Source organism: Grampus griseus (assembly GCF_964374135.1).
Source record: "Grampus griseus genome assembly, chromosome: 19".
Classification (NCBI taxonomy): Eukaryota; Metazoa; Chordata; class Mammalia; order Artiodactyla; family Delphinidae; genus Grampus; species Grampus griseus.
Genome location: NC_139013.1, coordinates 43,956,444 through 43,981,748, shown reverse-complemented (window position 1 = coordinate 43,981,748; position 25,305 = coordinate 43,956,444). Strand labels below are relative to the sequence as shown.

The following is a 25,305-nucleotide window of genomic DNA, read 5'->3' as shown; positions in this document are numbered from 1 at the left end:
GGACTCGGAAAACAAGCCTCCTCCGCCAGCCTCCCGGCAGCCGGGGAAACACCAGCGAAATACAACGAACGCCCCAGCAGGTGACTCTGGAGACGTCACGTGTATCCGCTGCCGTCCGTGCCTCCGCCGCTGGAAGTAGTCCCCGGCTGCGCCAGCTCCGAAGGGAGCTAGGCGGTGGAGCCCGGACGCCCTCGGGGCGTGAGTCCCGAGCGGAGGGTGCGCAGCCAATCCCTGGAAAGAGGGCGTGGCTAGCTCGGCCCCGAGGATCCCTCCGCCCGTGCTCACTGTGCTGAGGGCTTGTTAGTCGCCATTTTGGATGCTAAGCCTTCTTCCCCAAGTCTGTCTCTTCCGTTTTCAGGTCCGGATTCGGTCAGGTGAGTGTGGCTTCTTCAGCGTCAAGGATCTTTGTTTTCCTCCTCACACTGCGCTCCGGATTTAGAAGTCCCTAGCCCAGGATTCAGAGGACCTTGAGGTGGCAGGTGAGGAGAAAGAGAAGGATCCTGGATGTGAGGGTCGGGCTGGAGGTCGGGCCGGAAAGGCTGTGGCACGAAAGGCCGCCCAAGGCCGGGCCCGGGGGCGTGGCAGGGCCGCAGGCAACTTGGACACCGTTGGTCCCGAATACTTGACGCCGCCAAACTTTGTTGTCCTCCCTGCTCCGAGGCGTCACTTCCCCGGGGCGGAAACGCCGCGGCCTGGGCTTCGGCACCCGACAGGGACAGGGCCGGGCCGGCGCTCTCGGGGACTCCCTTACCCGGTCCCTTTTGGCCCAGGGAGACTTCGGTAAGGTTGTGTCCCCGGTGCCTGCGGGAGTCTGTTCGCTTCCGAGCCCGGCAGCCTCCCCCCGGGCGGGGCGGCCTCCAGGGAAGGTACCTGGGGGCCCCGGAAGAAACTGCGTTTTTCTTCAGCGGAAGCAAAAAGCGACCTTTGGCCCCCTTTCGCAGACCCCTGCCTGTCTGATGAGCAATCTAGTGAGGAGCCTGTAGCCCTGTCCTTGCCCCCCTTCCTCTTTCTGTTCTCATCGCTCCTCTTCCGCGGTGCTGGAGGTGAGAGGACTTGAAACTCGACCTGCATAGTTTTACCGGGATCGGGACCGAAGAGTGTCCGGTTTAATGATTAGGTAATAGGAGAGGCAGCGACTTCCACTCTCTGAAGTAGTAAGATTGAAATTAAGAGCTGGTCATAGTTTTTCTATTATGCTTGCGTATTCATTATTTTTTATTACGAACATTGCAAACAGACAAAGGTAAAGACTGTAATGAATTCACTCCTAATCCATCTTCAACAACGATCAGTTCATGTCCAATCTTGTTTCGTTTATACCCCCGTTGTGTATTTATTTAATAAAGTAATAGTTGATATATATATATGTTTCCTCCCCCTCCCCCTCCCCCCCTTTGACTCCTTTACCTATGGAGAAATTTCCACGGGAAATTTTGTTTTTACAGCTTCTTCAGAACCTCATCTTCTGGGATAGGAGGACTTAGTAATATCCTTTTATTAGAGGATAAAAGATTGTTTTGAAACCTCAATGTTAGTATTACATTTTAAAGCCACCCAGTTTCTCAAGTTTTCTCATTTTTAAAGTAGTGTTATTCTGTCCAAATTGTTTTCTTTCTTCCTCTACTCCTGTGCCTCTGGCTTCTCAATGATAGGAGCTCCAGAATCCCCAACTCTAGTCTACTTAGTTTAAGCTCTCATTCCTTTAAAATCAAAATCAATTCCCAATGATGTGTAGTCTCTTTTGATTTAAAAATAAAACTAGAAAAGAGTGTAGTCTAATGAAGTAATTTAAAATACAGGAAAAGTAGTATGCACATGAATACTAACTTCAGCATTATTTTATATAGCAAATATAAAAAGGTTGAGGAATTAAGTAAAAATGATTACTCAGTGTGGTATTAGGCAGCCGTTTAAAATAAGGTTCTATAGGCTGTAGCAGATATGCCGTTAAGTGATATAAGGATTCACTAGTGATCAGAGTCCATCATTAACAACTTTGTAAAAATATGCCTTAAGAGAAACTCTTGGTAAAAGTATACCCAAAGAATTTTTTTTTTTTTTTTTTTTTGCGGTACGCGGGCCCCTCATTGCTGTGGCCTCTCCCGTTGCGGAGCACAGGCTCCGGACGCGCAGGCTCAGCGCCCATGGCTCACGGGCCCAGCCGCTCCGTGGCATGTGGGATCTTCCCGGACTGGGGCACGAACCCGTGTCCCCTGCATCGGCAGGCAGACTCTCAACCACGGCACCACCAGGGAAGCCGTACCCAAAGAATTTTTTTGTAATTTTTTTAATGTTACTTTTATTGAGAAACAAGATAAAGATCCTTTTATAATGCCTACACATTTCAGTATTTATAGCTCCTTCCAGAAAATCTTGATGGTCTCTGAATTCTGAAGCCTGTACTTTTGTTGTGAGTTATACATGATGCTACTGGTTTTGTGGTCCTTTATTTTATTAAATTTTCAATCTTGATTAGTTTGGTCACTGGAGATTTGATTATAGTGTGAAAATACAGTAAACTGGGCATTCTGTAAATGAAATGGTTTTAAGAATTGGGCTATATTATCTTGGAAATGCTTTCTAGCTTGCTTGTACTTTTATGTCACATCTTCATGTCTGCAATACCTAAATCATACCTAAATCTGTTTACATCACTTATTTTATAAGAAAGAAGTATTCAGGATAAATAAAATAATACATTTCAAATACAGAAGTTTTCCTGTGTACTACAAAATTATCATTCTATCCACTATTGACTGTTGCCTCCCTTCCCAGCTTGGTTCTTTTGGAGCTACAAGACTCTAAAGTTGGTTTCTTAGGACATGAGGGTCTGTTTTGCTATTTCTAGCTAAATTTTCAGGATTACTGCCTCTAGGCAGCTTCACTAATTTGGGTAGCTGTTCTGAGCTGCAGCAGTCTTTCCCTTCTCCCCCCAGGTAAAATGAGGAATGAGCCAGTCCATGGTTTTACGTTTTCCCTTATTCAGGATGGAGAAATTATCCAGTTTTAAAAGGCTCCTGGAGCTGAGTGATAAAAGAGGGACTAGATCAGTTTGTTGCTCCAATGTTAAGGTCTGGGGTAAAGTGAGGGATCGGAAAGAGCCAAGAAGGGAACATGAGGTTGCTGCCCAGTGTGTGACATAATGGTGTTACACTAATAAAAATAGTAGTTAGAATACTGAGAAGTAGATTTGCAGTCACTAGTTCATAATCCTTTTATAAGGTTTATGTTATAGTTGTTTATGTATCTTATAGTTGTTTTTGTGTCACTTGTCCCCATTAGATTGTGAACTCCTTGAAACACCAGGGTCACATCTTACTTAAATGTCTCTTGTCTCTGTTGGCTTAGCACAGTACTTGATAGAATAGCACTCAACAGATGTTTGGTGAGTGGATGAATGACAGTAAAAATGTTGAGGCACAAAATGATCTCAGAATAACCTGTAAATCAGAAGAGAATTTTAAATTAGGTATTGGACAATATTAGTATGTGGTAATGTATATATGTTTGTTTTATGTGTGTAAATGTTTGTATATGTATAAAACAGTAACTGTTTACCAGAACAGTTTATTAACTTTTAGGTTATTCCTAAAATTAGTATTCCTAATCATGTAAGATACAAAGTTTATGGTAGTTAGCTTTGGAAACACAGTTTCAAATCCTGAAATGTGGGAATTCCCTGGAGGTCCAATGGTTAGGACTTGGCACTTTCACTGCTGGGGCCCGGGTTCAGTCCCTGGTCGGGGAACTAAGATCCTTGCAAGCTGTGCTGCATGCCCCCCCCCCAAAAATCCTGAAATGGTAATTAAATTGATCTTTTGTATTAGATAAGTTTTGAGTCTGATGATTTTTAAAATATATTGGTAATTATTTAGGACCTGTGCCCCCTGCATTGGAAGCACGGAGTCTTAACCACTGGGCAACCAGGGAAGTCCAGGAATCTAATTTCTGAAAGTTGAAAATCCTCAGAACTCAAGTTGACAAAGTGTTTTGGCAAATTATTTTCCTTTCCTTAAATCTAAAACAAAACTAGATTCTGTAAGTTTGTGAAATTCAAAAATCAATGTTATTATTATTTCATTAATTTTTATTATTTATTTTTGGCTGCATTGGGTCTCCGCTGAGGCACACGGGCTTCTCACTGCGATGGCGTCCCCCGCTGTGGAGCACAGGCTTCAGGTGCGCAGGCCTCAAGCCGTGGCTTGCGGGCCCAGTTGCTCCACGGCATGCAGGATCCTCCCGGACCAGGGGTCGAACCCGTGTCCCCCGCATTGGCAGGCGAGCTCCCAACCACTGCGCCACCAGAGAAGCCCCTAAAAATCAATGTTATTTTTAGTTAAATTTCCACTAATTAACATGATGAATGAGTGACAGCTTTGTACTAAGTACTGTAAGGCAGTGTGAGAATAACAGTGGAACCTCAGAAATAGTGTTTGCCTTCAAGAAGAGCTATACTGATTATGTACAGTTGAAATCCTCCAATGAGGTCAAAACAGTTAATCAAAAAAGTTAAAGCAGGGGAAAAAAGATACAAAGCATACCTTTAACATTTTATTTTAACCTAAGACACATACAAAATTCCATTTAATAATGGAGTGTAACCTTTAAAAATTGTGAATCACTGTATTGTATATCTGTAACATATAATATTGTACATCAACTATTCAGTTTTAAAATTTTATTTATCAGCTGATCTTTAGATTATTAGACGTTTTCTTTGAGTATCGGTCTTTTTTTTTTTTTTTTTTTTTAATTTCTGGCTGCATTGGGTCTTTGTTGCTGCGTTCGGGCCTTCTCTAGTTGGCAGTGAGTGGGGGCCACTCCTCGTTGCGGTGTGCGGGCTTCTCATTGCGGTGGCTTCTCTTGTTGCGGAGCACCGGCTCTAGGCGTGCAGGCTTCAGTAGTTGTAGCATGCAAGCTCAGTAGTTGTGGTTCGCAGGCTCAGTAGTTGTGGTGCACAGGCCCAGTTGCTCCGCAGCATGTGGAATCTTCCTGGACCAGGGCTCGAACCCGTGTCTCCTGCATTGGCAGGCGGATTCTTAACCTCTGTGTCACCAGAGAAGCCCAGAGTATGGGTCTGTTGACTAGAGTTTGTTTTATTTTACTTTATTTTATTTGTTTATTTTTTGGCCGCGCCTCTTGGCTTGCGGGATCTCAGTTCCCCAACCAGGCATCGAACCTGGGCCACAGCAGTGAAAGTCTGGAATCCTAACCTCTGGGCCACCAGGGAACTCCCTAGAGTTTATTTTAACAAACGTTTATATGGTGCTTATTGTGTACGTATGTTCTAGGCACTGTTCTAAATGCCACAATTTTTTTTTTTTTTTTTGGCTGTACCGCAAGGCTTGCGGGATATTAGTTCCCCAACCAGGGATTGATCCCAGGCCCTCGCCAGTGAAAACACAGAGTCCTAACCACTGGACAACCAGAGAATTCCCTAAACTCCACAGATTTTCATTTAATCCTCATACCAGCCTTTTGAGTTGTGAGGGTTCATGTAAATAATTGTGCTAATTTTCCTTAAATGTTTAACAGAGAAGCTACCTGGGCCTGGATTTTCTTCTGGAATGGTTCCTAATTTTATATTCAATTTTTGTAATGTTTAGGGGCAATTACATTTTTGACTTCTTTGTGTCAGTTTTTGTTTTTTTTTTTAAAATTGAAGTATAGTTGATTTACAGTGTTGTGTTAGCTTTGGGTGTACAGCAAAGTGATTAAGTTATACATGTATATCTCTTCTTTTTCAGATTCTTTTCCGTTATAGGTTATTTTTACAAGATGTTGAATATAGTTTCACTTTGTGTCAATTTTGGTAAATTGCGTTTCTAACAGATTTGTTCATTTTGTCTCATGGTTGAATTTATAGGTGTAGATTAGTAATAACGTCCCCTTCTAATGTTTGTAGGATCTGTAATGATATCTGTCTCTTTCCAACCTGATACTGGTAATTTGTGTCTCCTCTCTCTCTTCCTCCCCCTCTCTCCCTTCTTCCTCTTTTCAAAAGAACCTGCATTTGGTTTCATTGATTTTCCTCATTTTTGTTTCATTGGTTTTTGCCTTGTTTTTATTGTTTCCTTCTGCTTGCTTTGAGTTAATTTTGCTCTTTTTATCGTTACTTGTGGTGGAAGCTTAGATTACTAATTTGAGACCTACCTTCTTTTTTTAAATATAAATTTATTTATTTATTTATTTTTGGCTGCGTTGGGTCTTCGTCGCTGCGCTCGGACTTGCTCTAGTTGCGGTGAGCAGGGGCTACTCTTCGTTGCCATGCGCGGGCTTCTCATTGTGGTGGCTTCTCTTGTTGTGGAGCACGGGCTCTAGGTGTGCAGGCTTCAGTAGTCGTGGCACGCGGGCTCTAGAGTGCAGGTTCAGTAGTTGCTCCGCGGCATGTGGGATCTTCCTGGACCAGGGCTCGAACCCATGTCCCTTGCATTGGCAGGCGAATTCTTAATCACTGCACCGCCAGGGAAGTCCCGAGGCTTTTCTTCTTTCCTAATGTAAGCATTTAGAGTTGTAAATTTTGCCCTAAGCACTGTTTTAGCTTCATCCACAAATTTTGGTGTTATATTTTAATTTTCATTTTCTTACAGTTTAAACCTTTAAAAATAATTTCCATTTGAAACTTCCTCTTTAACATGGATTATTTAGAAGTAATGGTGTTTAATTTCCAAGTGTTTGGAGATTTTCTGTTATCTTTCTTGTTACTGATTTCTGGTTAATTTCCATTGCAGTTGAAGAACATACTTTGGGTGACTTAAGTTCTGTTTAATTTGTTAAGGTTTGTTTTGTACTTTAGGATACGGTCTGTATTCATGAATGTTCCCTGTGCTTTGCTGTGTTGAGTGGAGTGTTCTATGTAAACATCAGTAAGATACAGTTGGTGTTCAGTTCTTGTATATCCTGATATTCTGTCTACTAGTTGATGAATTACAGAGGGAAGTACAGTTGAAGTCTCCAACTACAGTTAAGGATTTGTTTCTTTGTCCTGTCCTGTCTTTTCTTCTTGTATTTTGAAGCTCTGTTGTTCCCTGAATTCACTATTAGTATTGCTACATTTTCTTGGTGAATTCACTCTTTAATGATTATATAATATTCCTTTGTATCCCTGATTTTCCTTGCTGAAGTCTACTTTAACACTTCAGCCCCTTCAGCTTTTTTTTTTAAGTTGAGATATAATTGATCTATAACATTTTATTAATTTCAGGTGTACAACATGATTTGATATTTGTATGTATTGGGAAATGATCACAACAGTAAGTCTAGTTAACATCTGTCACCATACAGAGTTACAATTCTTTCTCTTTTGATGAGAACTTTCAAGATTTATTCTCTTGGGAGTTCCCTTGCAGTGCAGTGATTAAGACTCCAAGCTTCCACTGCAGGAAGCGTGGGTTCAATCCCTGGTCAGGGAACTAAGATCCCACATCCCACATGCCATGCAGCACAGCCAGAAAATTAAAAAATAAAAAAGATTTATTCTTTTAGCAACTTTCGAATACACAGTACAGTATTAACCACAGTCACTACACCACATTGTACATTACATCCCAAGACTCATTTATTTTATAACTGGAAGTTTGTAATGAAATGGGTAGAGGGGGTCGAAAGGTACAACTTCTAGCTTTCTTTTGATTAGTGTTTGCGTGATCTAGTTTTTTTCATCCTTTACTTTTAACCTACCTACATTATTGTATTGACGTGAGTTTTTTCTTGGCAGTATATAGTTGGATCATTTTTTGAACCATTCTAGAAAGTCTAGTTAACATCTGTCACCATACATAGTTACAATTCTCTGTTTTGTGTTTAGATCATTTCTATTTAATTATGTAATTATTAGTATATTTGACTTTAGTTCTACCATTTTATTATTTGTTTTGTTTTTCATTTCTGTTTCTGCTTTCCTGCTTTCTCTTGGGTTATTTGAACACTTTAGTATCAAATTTAAAATCTGTCGAGTTTTTTAGTCTATTTTTTGATATAGTACGTTTTATTTGGTCACTCTAGGGATTACAGTGAATGTACTTAACTTTTCACAATTTACTTAGAATCAGTATTTTATCACTTATTGTGGAATATAGAAACATATAGGTCCCTTTGCCCTGCCCCCCTTAATACTATTATGTTGTGGTTATCTTATGTATTACATCTACATACATTGAAAAAAAAAACCCATCAGACAATGTTATTAGTTTTGCTTTTAACTGTCAAATACAAATTTTTTTATTTTGGCCATGCCACTTGGCATGCAGGATCCCCAACCAGGGATCGAACCAACGCCCCCTGCAGTGGAAGGACGGAATCCCAACCACTGGACCGCCAGGGAAGTGTCCCTCAAATACGTTTTAAGAGACTCAAGAGAAGAACCATCTATTATATTTACCCAGATATTTGCCATTTCTGTAATATAAGATATAAATACTTGCCATTTCTTCCTTTTTTTAGTTTTCCAAGTTTTCTTATTAATTTTCCCTCATCTGAGAATGACTTATTTCACCTTTATTTCTGAAGGATATCATCTCTGGATATAGAATTCTGGGTTGACAGTTCTTTTCTTTTGGCACTTCTTTTTGGCCTCCATTGTTTCTGATGTGAAATCTGTTATTTGAATAGGTCATCTATTGGTAACATGTTTTTCTCTGACTGCTTTAAGTATTTAAAAAATTTGTCTTTAGTTTTCAATTTGATTAAGATGAGTCCAGGCATAAATTTCTTTGGAGCTCTCTGAGCTCTTTCAGTCTGTAGCTTTATGTTTTTTGCTAAATTTGGGGAGTTTTCAAAAGTTTTTTGGTACCAAACTGGTTCTCCCATCCTTCTGGGATTCTGACAGTGCAAACATTAGGTCCTTTGCTGTTTGTTCTACAGATATCTGAGGCTTTGATAACTTTTTTCAATGTTTTTTATCTCTGTTTTTCAGATTGGATACGTAGTATTGACCTATCTTGAAGTGCATTGGCTTTTTCTGCTGTCATTTGCTTTCTGCTATCCAGCTCACACAGTGAGTTTCTTACTTTTGATGTATTTTTCAGTTCTAAAGTTTGTTTCTTCTGGAATTCCCTGGTGGTCCAGTGGTTAGGACTTGGTGCTTTCACTGCTGGGGCTGGGTTCCACGCAGTCAAAAAAAAAAAGTTTGTTTCCTCTTTATGTCTTTTGTTTCTTTACTGAGACTTTCTGTTATTCATTTCAAGAGTATTTGGCCTTACCTGTTGCAACGTTTTTTTTTGTTTTTGTTTTTTAAATAAATTTATTTATTTATTTATTTTGGCTGCGTTGGGTCTTTGTTGCTGCGCGCGGGCTTTCTCTGGTTGTGGCGAGAGGGGGCTACTCTTTGTTGCGGTGCGCGGGCTTGTTGTGGTGGCTTCTCTTGTTGCAGAGCATGGGCTCTAGGCGCACGGGCTTCAGTAGTTGCGGCACGTGGGCTCAGTAGTTGTGGCTCGTAGGCTCTAGAGCGCAGGCTCAGTAGTTGTGGCGCACGGGCTTCATTGCTCCACGGCATGTGGGATCTTCCTGGACCAGGGCTCGAACCCGTGCCGGCTGCACTGGCAGGCGGATTCTTAACCACTGCACCACCAGCGAAGTCCTCTGTTGCAACGTTTTTTTAAATTTTTTTTTTTATTGAAATATAGTTGAATTGTTGCAACCTTTTTATAGTAGCTGCTGCTTTTTGCGGTACGCGGGCCTCTCACTGTTGAGGCCTCTCCCGTTGTAGAGCACAGGCTCCGGACGCGCAGGCTCAGCAGCCATGGCTCACGGGCCTAGCCGCTCCGCGGCATGTGGGATCTTCCCGGACCAGGGCACGAACCCGTGTCCCCTGCATCGGCAGGCGGACTCTCAACCACTGCACCACCAGGGAAACCCTATAGTAGCTGCTTTAAAGTCTTTGTCAGTTAATTCCAACATCTGTATAATCTCAGCATTGATGTATGTTGATTGTCTTTTCCATGAGTTGACTTTCCTGGTTTGGTGTATTTCACCCACTCTGTCCACACCAGGGGTCCCCTTTCTGGTTTCTCAAGGCAGGACTAGAGAGCTTCTCTTGATATTCTTCCTTTCTCTATCAGTGTTCACTTCTGGGTTTCAGGCTGCCTTGCATCTAGGCCAGGGAATATAAGAGGAAAAAAAGTGATAAACTCACTACCACGTTATTGGCATATCAAATTCTGGTCTCCATCCAGCTTCTATTATTTACTTTTCAGAATTCGCGAAGAGCTGCTCCATACGTGCTCTTCAGGATTTATAGCTTCATTCAGTGAAAGGAATGCTGAACCTAGAACCCTGTTCTTTACTTCTGTTTTTTAAGGACTATTCATGTTTTTCTAAGAATAGCTAGTTCATTAATTCTGATTTCTGGATAGTATTCTGTCATGTTTCTGTTACATTTTATCTGTCTTCTTGTAATGGACACTTAGCATTCCTCCACCTCCTTACTACCACAGAATCTGTATACATGTGTCTTCATGGTCTTCTGTACAGATTTCTTTCAGGGTGTATGTCCAGGAATGGGATTGCTGGATCCTAAGGTATATGCATACATTTACCATTAAGATATATATATTATTAAATACTGATAGACTAATACTGCTAGAATACTGATAGATGAATAGAGTATTATTTAACCTTCAATGGAAGGAAACTCATGTGCTACAACATAGACTATTGGAGTATACTAATATTAGTACTCCATTGTGTGTGTATATATACACACATGTATATACATTTTGTTTATCCATTCATCTGTCAATGGACAGATTGTTTCCACCACTTGGCTATAGTGAATAATGCTGCTATGAACATGAGTGTGCAGATTACATTACTGTTTTGTTTTTTTTTTGCGGTACGCGGGCCTCTCACTGCTGTGGCCTCTTCCGTTGCGGAGCACAGGCTCTGGACGCGCAAGCTCAGCGGCCATGGCTCACGGGCCTAGCCGCTCCGCGGCATGTGGGATCTTCCCAGACCGGGGCACGAACCCGTGTCCCCTGCATCGGCAGGCGGACTCTCAACCACTGTGCCACCAGGGAAGCCCTACGTTACTTTTAAGAAATAAGATTTGCAAGAGATGTCTTGAGGATTAATCTCAATTGTCTATGCCTTTTTGCCTATTTCATATAATTCAGTACAATGGGATATTTAGTGTCCTGCAGAATCATAGGGTTGAAACGGACTTTAGAGATTATGTTGTAAGAACTTAAATTATATTCACTATACCGTACTTATTATTGTAGAAAGACCATTTAGCTTCAATTTTCTAGCTTGGTTAACTGAAGTCTTAGTACAGTGTAAATTTGAGGTTGCTTTGGTAGATGTAGGTTCTGGCTTCTTTGGTCTTGTGGAGAAATAATAGTCTTTGGGCTGGATGCCTTCTGTTTCCTCCTCCAGAGCCACATACCATCCTTTTCCCTCTGATCTACATCCCTGGAGGCTCATTCACGTGTACCGTGTCTGTGGGCCCCTTTGCTTTCTGGCTTCCAGTTGAAGGGTAGATGGATTGGCAGGAGGAATGAGGGCTAGGTATTTATTCCCCTGCTGCTTTCCTTCCAGGTTGCTGCAAGTGGTCTGCATACCTCTACCAGTGATTCCTGTCTGGTGGCCCTTTCCATATAGCTACCCTCTCCAGATTCTACTTCCTCATCTTGCCCCTTCAGGCCTAGATGTGTTAATGGTTCTGGGGCAATTCACTGTCCTTTGTTGGTTTCTCTAAGTCTTACCCACACCTTTGTAAGTAGTCTCTCTTTTTTTTTTATTCTTCTAAATGTCTTTATTGTACATCACAAATATTTCACATTATTTAATTGAGAGGCTTACAGAAATAGAGTATATTTCTATCATTGATCAGTAAAGTTCCTTCAAACCCGCATTGTCTTTATTTGTGCACAATATACTCGATATATTTTGTGGGTTTTTTTGACTCATTTAGAAGGGTTAAAAGCAGCAAGAACTTATGTTTCTTTCCATTACATGCAAAAATCAATTTTGACAGTGATAAACTGACTACCTTATGGATTCTAAATACCACTTTTAGATTCTGATCTCCCATATAGCTATCTATTCCGCTAACCAAATGAATAATCTGCATTTTATTTCATTTTTTTCCCTAACATTACTTATATTATTTTAAAGATGGAATTTTGATAGGATTAGGGGCTAATAATGAGTATGTGGTACCTCACTTTTATTGTTTTTTTTTTTTTAATAACAAAGTGAATCAGTTATACATACACATATGTTCCCATATCTCTTCCCTCTTGCGTTTCCCTCCCTCCCACCCTCCCTATCCCACCCCTCCAGGCGGTCACAAAGCACCGAGCTGATCTCCCTGTGCTATGCGGCTGCTTCCCACTAGCTATCTACCTTACGTTTGGTAGTGTATATATGTCCATGCCTCTCTTTCGCTTTATCACAGCTTACCCTTCCCGCTCCCTGTATCCTCAAGTTTATTCTCCAGTAGTCTGTGTCTTTATTCGTGTCTTACCCCTAGGTACTTCATGACATTTTTTTTTCTTAAATTCCATATATATGTGTTAGCATACGGTATTTGTCTTTCTCTTTCTGACTTACTTCACTCTGTATGACAGACTCTAGGTCTATCCACCTCATTACAAATAGCTCAATTTCGTTTCTTTTTATGGCTGAGTAATATTCCATTGTATATATATATGTGCCACATCTTCTTTATCCATTCATCCGATGATGGACACTTAGGTTGTTTCCATCTCCGGGCTATTGTAAATAGAGCTGCAATGAACATTTTGGTACATGACTCTTTGAATTATGGTTTTCTCAGGGTATATGCCCAGTAGTGGGATTGCTGGGTCATATGGTAGTTCTATTCGTAGTTTTTTAAGGAACCTCCATACTGTTCTCCATAGTGGCTGAACCAATTCACATTCCCACCAGCAGTGCAAGAGTGTTCCCTTTTCTCCACACCCTCTCCAGCATTTATTGTTCCTAGATTTTTTGATGATGGCCATTCTGACTGGTGTGAGATGATATCTCATTATAGTTTTGATTTGCATTTCTCTAATGATTAATGATGTTGAGCATTCTTTCATGTGTTTGTTGGCAGTTTGTATATCTTCTTTGGAGAAATGTGTATTTAGGTCTTCTGCCCATTTTTGGATTGGGTTGTTTGTTTTTTTGTTATTGAGCTGCATGAGTAGTCTCTCTTTTTAAAAATATTTATTTATTTATTTGGCTGCTCTGGGTCTTAGTTGTGGCATGTGGGATCTTCGCTGCGGTGCGTGGGATCTTTACTTGGGGCATGTGGACTCTTAGTTGCAGTATGCATGCGTGATCTAGTTCCCCAACCAGGGATTGAACCTGGGCCCCCTGCATTGGGAGCTCGGAGTCTTAACCCCTGGACTACCAGGGAGGTCCTGTAAGTAGTCTCTTTATTAAAGTCTCACATTACCCAGGTGTGGATACTATGTGTTTCCAGCTAGGACCCTGATTGTTAGACTCCTTTAAAGGGGCACTGTGATTTTACTTATTTTTGTAAATTTGAACAAATACTATTACTGAATCGTAAGATTAGTAATTTAGGTTTATTTTTATCTGCTTTCTACAGTAGGTTTACAGTAGGGTTTTTGGGGGAGAGAAACTTCCCCACACATTCCAAGCCAAAAGATTAACAGTGAAATATAGACCTCACTTCAGTGTTTTCAACTTCCTTCACAGAGTTCGATTTATATTTGCAGCATAAAATATTTTTAAGCTCCTCTTTCAGAGAATTTTAGCACTTTCTTCTTCAGAGTCCCTATTCTTATGATTGTTTGGGTTCCTTTCTTTTCCAAGCTGTTTCATTATGGTCCCAAACTAGCATTTGTGGATGCTGACCCATTTTAGGCAAATATGTGAAATAGAGATGTCTTTACACCCTCCAGAGTTTCTTCATGTTGCTAAAGCTACCCCCTTATTACCTGTCTCTTCCATTAACACTTTTGTGTCTTTCAGTGTCTAGCCACTTTAGATACCTATTCTGATAAGTTGATCTTAATGTTTACTGATGAGTTAACATTTTGCTTTTCTAAGGAGGCAAATGAATTTATTTATATTATTCTTTGTCTTTTGATAGAAATTCCGAATTATATACTTTCTGAGGTAGATTTCGTTTTTAGTGTTAGCTTTAATGTTAGTTCAAATTCCTTGGATTTGAAAAGAGTTTTACATATAGGAAAAACTAAATCTGTTTTTGTTTGTTTTTTTAGTCTAACCTTTGTCTTTACATATGTGCTTTTTTTAAAACTCAGAATTTGGAGTCATCCTGCATATATAGTCATGCTTTTTAAACTAATATCATTAATAAATAAGTTAATAAATGCTTTTTATTTATTTATTTGGCTGCATTGTGTCTTCGTTGCTGTGTGTGGGCTTTCTCTGTATGCGGTGAGCGGGGGTTCCTCTTCATTGTGGTGCACAGGCTTCTTATTGCGGTGGCTTCTCTTGTTGCAGAGCATGGGCTCTAGGCTTGCGGGCTTCAGTAGTTGCAGCACGTGGGCTCAGTAGTTGCGGCACACAGGCCCTAGAACGCGTGGGCTTCAGTAGTTGCGGTGCATGGGCTCAGTAGTTGCCGCGCGTGGGCTCTAGAGCGCAGGCTCAGCAGTTGTGCTGCACAGCCTTAGTTGCTCCGTGGCATGTGGGATCTTCCTGGACCAGGGATTGAATCCATGTCCCCTGAATTGGCAGGCGGATTCTTAACCACTGTGCCAGCAGGGAAGTCCCAGTAAATGCTTTTTAAAAAATATTTTAGTGGCTACTTAAAATTCCATCGTAAATATATATAATTTGTTTAACTAGTAAGAACAGTATTTCATTATTCATATGGTTCATTATTTCAATTTTTTGGTCTTAAAATGTGCTGATAAATATATATATTTATTTTTTATTTTTTATTTATTTATTTTTTTTGCGTTACGCGGGCCTTTCACTGTTGTGGCCTCTCCCTGTTGTGGCCTCTCCCGTTGCGGAGCCCAGGCTCCAGACGCACAGGCTCAGCGGCCATGGCTCACGGGCGCAGCCGCTCCGCGGCGTGTGGGATCTTCCCGGACCGGGGCAGGAACCCATGTCCCCTGCATCGGCAGGCGGACTCTCAACCACTGCGCCACCAGGGAAGCCCCATGATAAATATTTTTGTATAAAATTCTGTGCATGAAGCTCTGATTATTTCCTTAGGTTAAGTTTCTAGGAGTAGATTTACTAGGTCAAAATGTATATGTTTTTAAGGCTTCTGAAAATAAAGTACAGATATGACTGATATTTTGTTTGCAAGTATTGACGGCATCTGATGATTATAGACTACTTAAGAACTACCGAGGAATCTTGACGTTTTTCTGTCATAACTGTATCAGACCCCCAGTATTGTTATCTTTTATCTATGAGATGGTATCCACTGAAGAATTCAAATCCCATAATAATAAACTCCAGAGAACCATTATTTCTTTGTGGCCCTTACTGCAGTTGTTATTTTAGTTACTGATGTGATAAGTTTCTCTAACTAGACTATAAACTTCCATAAGGGCAGTAACTGTGTCTGTTTTTCCTTACCAATATTATCTCCAGGGCCTGTCACAGTATAGTAGGCATTCAATAAATATTTGTTGAAGGGGGTTAAAAATATATATTGTATCACAATTGTTAGTACCAAAAATGATGTAGCACTGTATGATTAGGATTGTTTAATTGGATTTTGAATTCAGATGCACTTAGGTTTTATCCTTAGCTCTACCACTTAGTTGCTGGCTGATCTTGGGCAAGTGCCTGGTAGAGTAAATGTTAGTGCTAGTTACTGTTTCCCAGGCTGTTTTTCTAATTTCCATCTATCTCTGGTTATGAATGCCTTCAGAACAGGAATACTGTATGGATCTAGTCAGCACCAGAACCTACTATAGCACCTGACATCATCTAAATAATTTTTGAATTGAAGTTTGTTTCTTTTTTTTTTTTGCGGTACGCGGGCCTCTCACTGTTGTGGCCTCTTCCGTTGTGGAACACAGGCTCCAGACGCGCAGGCTCAGCGGCCATGGCTCACGGGCCCAGCCGCTCCGTAGCATGTGGGATCTTCCCGGACCGGGGCACGAACCCGTGTCCCCTGCATCGGCAGGCAGACTCTCAACCACTGCGCCACCAGGGAAGCCCTGAATTGAAGTTTTGAATTTAGGATTATGAGACATGTGGCATAAGCTGTAATTAGTACCATGCTTCAGCTGTACTGAACTTGTGTTTCTCACAAAACTTCTTGTTCTTTCTAGTACCTGGATTTTACATACATCACTCCCTCTGCCCAGGATAGTCACACCCTCTTTTTACCTTACGAATATCTTGCTTGTCCTTCAGGACTTGGCTTAGGCTTTTCCTTCTCCTAGAAAGAATTCTGTAACATCCCTGAGCAGGTTGCATGTCTTTTCTCTAGAATAGGTTTTTTAATCTTGACACTATTGACATTTTGGGCTGGATTTTTTTTTGTTTGGGGCGGGGGTGTTGTCCTGTTCATTGTAGGATGTAGGCAGCATCCTTGTATGCCTACTATATATGCTAGTACCATCTCCTGAAATCACGACAAACCAAAATGTCTCCAGTCATTCCCAAATGTCCCCTCTAGGCAAAATCACTTCCAGTTGAGTACTACTCTAGAATTCTAGTTCTTAGCAAATAGTAATGTAGTTGCCAGATATTCTTAGCTGTTTTTTTTCCAATAGAATTTAAGTTCTTTTGATCACAAGGACTGTGCCTTCTAAATTTTTTTATCTCCAGCATCTAGCCATTGTCTGTCATAGAGATAATCAGCAAATATTTGTTAAGTGGATTGAACATAATTTAGTATTATCATGGATCCCAGATATTTACCATTGTAAACTGGGACTTGGGTTAATTATTAAATGAAGTATAAAGGATTCTGCAGGCAGTTTCACGAAAGGAAAATACATCTGATGTTTTCTGTTAGTGGTTTATGCACAGGCAGACATACTATTCCTAGTGTTTGTCCTTACACTGGGTATGTTTTTTGGTTTGTCTGTCCTTCGGTTACTTTGTTAGGCCTAGCTTTTGTTTGGATATTACATGTTTTGAAGTTCAGGTCCATAATTAATAGAGAGAAATAGTGCTGTCTTGATACAGAGTGCACAGTGGTCAATGCACAGTGTTATACCCTTAAGTCTTATGGGTGGAGGGAGTGGTTTTGTTGACTTTAACTCTGCTGTTCAGTAAAAGTCTTAGTAAATAATAGCCTTCTGTTGTCGAATTTTATTTTATTTTGCTTTTTGTTCTTAAATTTTTTTTACTGAAGTATGGTTGTTTACAGTGTTGTGTTCATTCCTCCTGTAGAGCAATGTGATTCGGTTGTATATATGTATACATTCTTTTTTTTTAATATTTTTTCCATTATGGTTTATCATAGTATATTGAATTTAGTTCTTTGGGCTATACAGTAGGACCTTGTTGTTTATCCCTGTTGTCGAATTTTATAGAGCAGTTTTTTTTTTTAACTTTTTTACCTCTTTGTATATTTCTTTGTAGGTGGGTAGATGTTAATGATATTTCTGTGATCTTGGGCAGTAGCTTGTTCCAAAGGCTAAGACTTAGTAGGAGGATTTGGAATTAAGGTGATAATATTTTTGAATTTAGTTCTAAATTTGATAATCTTTTCTTATTACTACCTCTTATCTTTTTGGGGGGAGAAGTAGGAGGACTTCCAGCTTCTTTGTTTTTATCACCCCACTCCTACACCAGTACAGAGATAGATAATCATTTTATCCATCACCAGGTTCTTTCATCTCTGTGCCCAAAACAGATCTCAAATCCAATCACTTCTACCATCACCACTGCTAACTATCCCAGTCTAAGCTATTTTCATTTTTTGTTTGGACTGTTGTAATAGCCTTGTTCTTGGTTCTCTTGCTTCCATTATTATCCTCCCCCAATCAGTTGTCCACCCAGCAGCCAAATGACCTTTAAAAACTGTGAGTCATATCATGTTATTTACCTGTATTAGAAAACTACTCTGGTTTATAATGTCAAATAATCCACCCTCTAACTTGGTCTTAGTTCCTGAACTAATTTTAACTTGAAAGTAGTCACTGTGCTTCTTATCTTTTTCCAGGAGGAATAGCACAGCATGCTGGGCTCTGGATTTAAAGCTGAGCGTTTACGAGTCAATTTGAGATTAGTCATAAACCGTCTTAAACTATTGGAGAAAAAAAAAAGTGAGTTATGCATGATTGCAGTATATTTTCTTTCCCAAAATACACCACTGAGTCCTAGCACCTCAATATTGGCTCTTTCAGGCTAGCACTATGAAGTTTAAGGATCCCATATCCTTTAGGTTTTGGATACATTTCTGCTGTCCTTTGTGACTAGTTAGACTGAATCACTTTGTTGCAGGGAAAGGAACATACTCTTGCTGTGGAATAGGTAACGTGACTCCATAGGTAGAAATTTCTGGCTACACAAACAATATTCTCATCTAGACGAGGTAGCAAATTCTAGACTAGATGAGATGAAACTAAATTTGCTAAGGGAGGGTGAGCTAGGATATAGTAGAAACACCCACTTTTCTGTTTTGGGGTGGATGTCTGCCTGCAGGCCAGGGCCCAGTATACTACTACTTTGTGACTGGAGTGGGATTTGTGCTTTAGCGGAACTGGCCCAGAAAGCAAGGAAGGAGATTGCTGACTATCTGGCTGCTGGGAAAGATGAACGAGCTCGAATCCGAGTGGAGCACATTATTCGGGAAGACTACCTTGTGGAGGCCATGGAGATCCTGGAGCTGTACTGTGACCTGCTGCTGGCTCGGTTTGGCCTCATCCAGTCTATGAAGTAAGCTGGTTTGTCTTTTTTTTTTTTTTTAAACTTCATTGAGGTATAGTTATTTAGGAAAAAACTTCACATATTTAATGTGTACAATTTGACGAGTTTGGACATAGGCATACACCTGTACACCATCATCACAATCAAGTTAGAAAACAGTTATCACCTCCAGAAATTTCCTTGTATCCCCCTTTTTTTGATAAGAACATTTAACATGAGATCTGCCTTAAACATTTTAAAGCACTCAATACAGTATTGTTTAACTGTAGGCACAGTGTTGTTCAGCACACCTCTAGAACTTTTTCATCTTGTATAACTGTAATGAAGTAAGGTATTTTAATTTGAAGACCTAAGTCAAATCACCTCTGGAATTTGAGAAAGGAGTAGTAATACTTGTCCCTTCCTACACGTAGGGCGATAGCACTAAGGGACTACCACTTCACATACCCAACAACATTCTTCCTGCTATTCACTTGAAGGCTTGATCTCAATGTAAACAACTGGTGAAAAGAAAATTTGGAATCTGAAATCAAGAGGCCTAAGTTTGAGTCTTGGCTCAACTATTTTCTGACTTTGTGACCTTGGGCTTGTTACTTGTTTGTGTTTCCCCCTCCAAAATAGGATGACAGTGATGGCTTGAAGCCTAGAGTTATTGTGAGAATCCAGTGAGATTTGTGAAATTGCCTTAGAGGCTATCAAGTATGGGATACAGATGATGGGGTTTTGTTTGTTTGAAAGAATGTTAAATTTTATTTATTTTTTTTTACCTTAATTAGGGAGTTAGATTCTGGTCTGGCTGAATCTGTGTCTACACTGATTTGGGCTGCTCCTCGACTCCAGTCAGAAGTGGCTGAGTTGAAAATTGTGAGTACAACCAGTTTCAGTGATGCATGAAGTTTATCCTATTAGAAAGGTTGGTAAATAAGTCACTTCTGCTTTTTTGACCACATATTTTTGTACCCTTCTCATGCTGCCTTTGAAAAAGTCTTTGTAAACTTGTTTCTTCCTCCTTTTCAGGCCTTATATCATGGAACAGAACAGTGTTTTCCAAACTTGAGTAATTTTTCTAAGGGGCAAAGTTACAAATATCCCCCAGTTTTTTCTTAAATTATTTTTATTGTAACGTTATTTAAGTATGTAAAAATAGAAGAGTTTTTATACAACTGTAAACCAGTAAAGTTAAAATAACATTAATTTAAGGGAACGGATGTTTTGCTTCATTGATTCATTCCACAAATATTTATTGAGCAGATGTTGTGAGTTGGGTGGGTACTGAGAGCACAGTGGTGAGCAAAGTATGACACGAGCCCTACTCTTGTAGCTTAGAGTCTGGTAGAAGAGACAGAAAAATTCACTGAGAAATTGCCTGCCACATCGTGGATATGGTACTGACTGCTCAGGTACAAATTCAGTCGAGTTGTTTTCTCTTCTATTTTCTACATCTTTGCCAGTTATTCACTAGGAGATTGTCTCAGTCTTATCTCCCAACCTATCTTATGAGATTTCCTTGTCTTCTGTATGTTTTTATTTTATTTTTTATTTTTTTATTTTTTTGTGGTACACGGGCCTCTCACTGTTGTGGCCTCTCCCGTTGCGGAGCACAGGCTCCTAACGTGCAGGCTCAGCGGCCATTGCTTACTGGCCCAGCCGCTCCGCGGTATGTGGGATCCTCCCGGACCGGGGCACAAACCCATGTCCCCTGCATCGGCAGTCGGACTCTCAACCACTGCGTCACCAGGGAAGCCCTGTTTTTATTTTTTAAGAGCTCTTTTTAAGTCTCTGAATATGTATTTTTTTAATAGTCTATTATTTTTGTTTCATGGCTACAATGTCTTCTAACTCTCTGAGAATATTATAGTCCCTTTTTAACTTTTCTTGTTTCTGTATTGTTTCCTTCTATCTATTTCTTAGATTTAAACTATTTTTATAATAGAGGCTTTTCTGAAAGGTTTCATGGCCCTTGGCTGTTCATATTTAAGAGTGAGGTACTAAAAAGTGGATTGGAACCTCTTGTGTGCTTGGGTGGGCTTATTGCCAGATGCCAATTCATTGTTTGTTTGTTTCTCTTTTTTCCTTCCAGTTTCATTGAGGTGTAATTGACATACAGCACTGTATAAGATGTACAGCATAATGACTTGACTTACATACATCATGAAATGATTATCACAGTAATTTTAGTGAACATCCATCACCTCATATAGATACAAAATTAAATAGAAAAATTTATTTTTGTAATGAGAACTCTTACTATTTACTCTCAGCAGTTTTCATATATAACATACAGCAGTGTTAATTATATTTATCATGTTGTGCATTACATCTCTAGTACTTACTTACCTTACAACTGGAAATTTGTAGGACCTTTTGAGTGCCTTCATCCAATTCCCCCTTCCCTCCCACTCCCTGCCTCTGGTAACCACAAATCTGATCTCTTTTTCTATGAGTTTGTTGCATGTTTGTTTGTTTTTGAAGTGTAATTGACTTACAACATTATGTTGTTCCTGTTACACAACATAGTGATTTTTTTTTATACATTTCAAAATGATCACGATAAGTCTAGTTATGATATGTCACCATACAAACACATTACTTAGTTATTGAGTATATTCCCCACACTGTACATTTCATACTTGTGACTGATTTATTTTGCAGCTGGAACTTTGTACCTCTTAATCTCCCTCACCTATTTCCTCCTTCCACCCACCTCTTGCAACCACCTGATTGTTCTCTGTATCTATGATTCTGTTTCTGTTTTTGTTTGTTCATATGTTTTATTTTCTAGATTCCACATATAAGTGAGATCATATGATATTTTTCTTTCTCTGTCTGACTTATTTCACTTAGCATAATGCCCTCTAGGTCTGTCCATGTTGTTGCAAATGGCAAGATTTCATTCTTTTTTATGGGTAATATATTCCATTGTGTATATGTACTGCATTTTCATTCATCTATTGATGGGCACTTGGGTTGCTTCCATATCTTGGTGGTTGTAAATAATGCTTCAGTGAGAATAGGTGTGCATATATATGTTTTTTCTAATTAGTGTTTTTGTTTTCTTTGGATAAATACCCAGGAGTGGAATTGCTGGATCAGATGTTAGTTCTGTTTTTAATCTTTTGAGGAATCTCCATACTGTTTTCCATAGTGGCTACGCCAATTTACATTGCCACTAACAGTACACTAGTGTTCCTTTTTCTCCACATCATCACCAACACTTGTTATTTGTGGTCTTTTTTTTTTATGATAGCCATTCTGACAGGTGTGAGGGGATATCTCATTGTGGTTTTGATTTGCAGTTCCTTAATTAGTGATATTGAGCATCTTTTCATGTGCCTGTTGGCCATGTGTTTGTTGTCTTTGGAAAAATGTCTGTTCAGATCTTCTGCCAGTTTTCTAATTGGATTGTATTTTGGTGTTGAGTTGTATGAGTTTTTTGTATATTTTGGATATTGACCCCTTATCAGATACATTGTTTGCAAATATCTTCTCCCATTCAGTAGGTGGCCTTTTCATTTTGTTGGTAGTTTCCTTCACTGTACAAAAGCTTTTTAGTTGGATGTAGTCTCATTTGTTTATTGTTGCTTTTGTTTCCCGTGCCTGAGACATACCCAAAAGAGTATTACTAAGACCAGTGTCAAAGAGTGTACTGCCTGTATTTTTTCCTAGAAGTTTTATGATTTCAGATCTTACGTTTAAGTCTTTAATCTGTTTTGAATTTATTTTTGTGTATGTTTTGAGAGAGTAGTCCAATTTTCCCAGTGCCATTTATTGAAGAGACTATCTTTTACCCATTGTATAGTCTTGCCTCCTTTGTTGTAGAATAATTGCCCATATAACTATGGGTTCATTTTTGGGCTCTCTGTTCTGTTTCACTGATTTGTCTGTTTTTATGCCAGTACCATACTGTTTTGATGACTGCAGCTTTTTTAGTATAGCTTGAAATCAGGGAGCATGATACCTCCAGCACCAGCTTATTGTTAAATGATCTGACTAAGCCCTTTCTTGAGGGAACTCTAGACTGTCAGGAACTAGTTTTCTTTCCTTGGAATGGTCATTTTCCTCAGAGAGGAGTTCTGTCTTCTACCTGGAAGGTATAAGCTGGCTGCATTTTTGAGAGCACAGGGAGAAGGAAGCCAAAGGTATCATTCCTCTCTTAGAGAAGATTTGCACATAATTCTCTTGTTGCCAGTATCTCTGCTCTCTGCTGTGCATGGAGCCCACAGTTCCTTTAGTTTAACCTCCCCAGAGAGTAAGCCTCCTGTATTCTGATAGGGTAGGGAGGGTGGTTATACAGTTTTGTGGGTAGGGGAATGGGAGAGTAGAGGCAACTACTTCTACTTTTAATGTAAATCTTGTTTATAGCCTCTCTTGTACTCCTCCTTTATATCAAGATTAATTCCAGATGAAACAAAGATTTACATGTTTTTTTTAAAAAAATGAAACCTTAAAGAAACAAAGTTAGGCATTAAAAAAAATAATCTCATAGTGGAAAAGGCATAAACATGCCACAAAACCTAAAAGCCATAAACAAAGAGTGATAATATAAGTAAAAAAGATTTCTGCATAGTATAAAGCAGAACAAAAACCATCGTTAAAAGACAAATAACAAACTTATAAGTACCCAGTACCACTGAAAGTCTACCTAACACTGAGTGCCCCCTCACTGAACTTCCAGGTATTGGGACCACTCTGGTCTAATAGCACTGTCATCTCCTGCCTGTACTAACTTCTTTTTTTTTTTTTTTGCGGTACGCGGGCCTCTCACTGTTATGGCCTCTCCTGTTGTGGAGCACAGGCTCCAGACGCGCAGGCTCAGCGGCCATGGCTTACGGGCCCAGCCGCTCCGCAGCATGTGAGATCTTCTCAGACTGGGGCATGAACCGGTGTCCCCTGCATCGGCAGGCGGACTCTCAACCACTGTGCCACCAGGGAAGCCCTGTAGTAACTTCTTGAACGTTTTTTCTACATCTACTTTGGCTTCCTTTAGTCTGTTCACCATTCCATCAGAACGACTAAGGGTTCTGTTCAAAACACTCATCTGATCCTGTCACTACCCCTTGCTTTAAAGTCCTTTAGTAGTTTCCTGTTGTTCTTGTGATAGAAACAAAACTAATAAAGCCTACACGGCCCTGCACTGTCTGGCCGCCATCTGCCTTTCTTCATTTCCTACCACACTCTTCCTTTGGGCCTTGCACAAGAGGCTCACTGATTTTATTTTGGCTTGAGGATTGGCCCTGTTTTTCCAGCAGAGGCCTTTGCACATGCTGTTTTCTTTTCCTGGAATGTTCTTCCTTCCCTCCATGTTTAGTTAACTCCTGATCATCCTTTACATCTCAGTGAAGCATCACTTTATCTGACTTTTCTGATCAGGTCTGATTCTACTGTTGTAAGCAGATAGTTTAGTGTACTTTTCCTTTCCCCTATCACAGCTGCATTTGTACCTTTATCTTTGTGATTATTTGAGTAATGATTGTTTTTACCCAGAGACTGTAAGATTTTATAAGAGTAGGTACAATGTCTGTTTTTCTTCATCATTTGTAGTGTATAACATAATGTTTATAATAGAGTTTGGCACATAGTTGCAGCTCAGTGGATGGCTGGGTAAACAAATAACTAAATGAATTATTATGTACCCCTTAAGGCTTTACAGACCTAGTCTTTTGGAAATCCTGTTTACTGTTAATAGGAGGAAGCTTGAAGCCCTCTGTAGGAGTGGTTTCCATTTTTATTTACTGTTCTTTTTCTCTGTAGGTTGCTGATCAACTCTGTGCCAAGTATAGCAAGGAATATGGCAAGTTATGTAGGACCAACCAGATTGGAACTGTGAATGACCGGGTAACGAACATAATTGTTAAACATGAAGCAATGGGTGGGGTGGGGCAGGTTATTTTTATTGCCTGCAGTGAGTCCAGTGGGTACCACTGTAATGTAGGGTTAATCTGGGATTGCACCTTTCATAGAGAGAGAAGAATGCTGTCTGGCAGTGCAGTCAGCTCCTTACCCCTGTCCTACACCTCTGATTGTGAAGCTTTCCATCATCCTGTGTCATTCCTGATTTTGTACCTTATCCTTTGTGCCACTTGTGATTTATGGAGGTAGAAGTGAGGTGGGGAGAAGGGTAGATGATCTCAAATGTGGAAGGCAGCAATATCAGTCTTTGAGGCATATGTAACCAGAGAAATGTGAGATACACGGGTCTTGTGCTTTGTGATTGAAAAAAATAATTTAACTGGATGGAGCTTCTTTTTTTCCTCTCAATTTGAAATGTGAGGAACAAAGTTTAAAATTGATACAGGTTAGGCTTAAGCTGGTTGATGCAGATGCATCTTAACCCTGGATCTTTTACTTACAGCTAATGCACAAACTGAGTGTGGAGGCCCCACCCAAAATCCTGGTGGAGAGATACCTGATTGAAATTGCCAAGAACTACAATGTGCCCTATGAGCCTGACTCTGTGGTCATGGTACGTTTAGAGTCTTTTAGAATACAAAGGAAAGTGAGTCTCTCAAT

At 40.0% G+C, this 25,305-nt stretch overlaps 1 protein-coding gene across 5 annotated transcripts in view; it reads left to right on the top strand.

The window, feature by feature from the left end:
* Positions 1 to 269: 269 nt before the first annotated feature.
* IST1 (IST1 factor associated with ESCRT-III) overlaps positions 270 to 25,305 on the top strand; it is a 31,054-nt gene continuing 6,018 nt past the window's right edge. For 2 of the 5 annotated variants that reach the window (XM_082676264.1, XM_082676260.1), the window contains exons 1-7: positions 306 to 479; positions 8,915 to 8,995; positions 18,089 to 18,191; positions 18,624 to 18,804; positions 19,572 to 19,659; positions 24,547 to 24,630; positions 25,148 to 25,258. In XM_082676264.1, coding sequence (XP_082532390.1) covers positions 18,104 to 18,191; positions 18,624 to 18,804; positions 19,572 to 19,659; positions 24,547 to 24,630; positions 25,148 to 25,258 — 552 coding nt within the window. In that variant the 5' untranslated portion in view covers positions 306 to 479; positions 8,915 to 8,995; positions 18,089 to 18,103. Of the gene's footprint in view, positions 480 to 8,914; positions 8,996 to 18,088; positions 18,192 to 18,623; positions 18,805 to 19,571; positions 19,660 to 24,546; positions 24,631 to 25,147; positions 25,259 to 25,305 lie in introns of all 5 variants that reach the window. The other 3 variants (XM_082676261.1, XM_082676263.1, XM_082676262.1) reach the window with 3 other exon arrangements.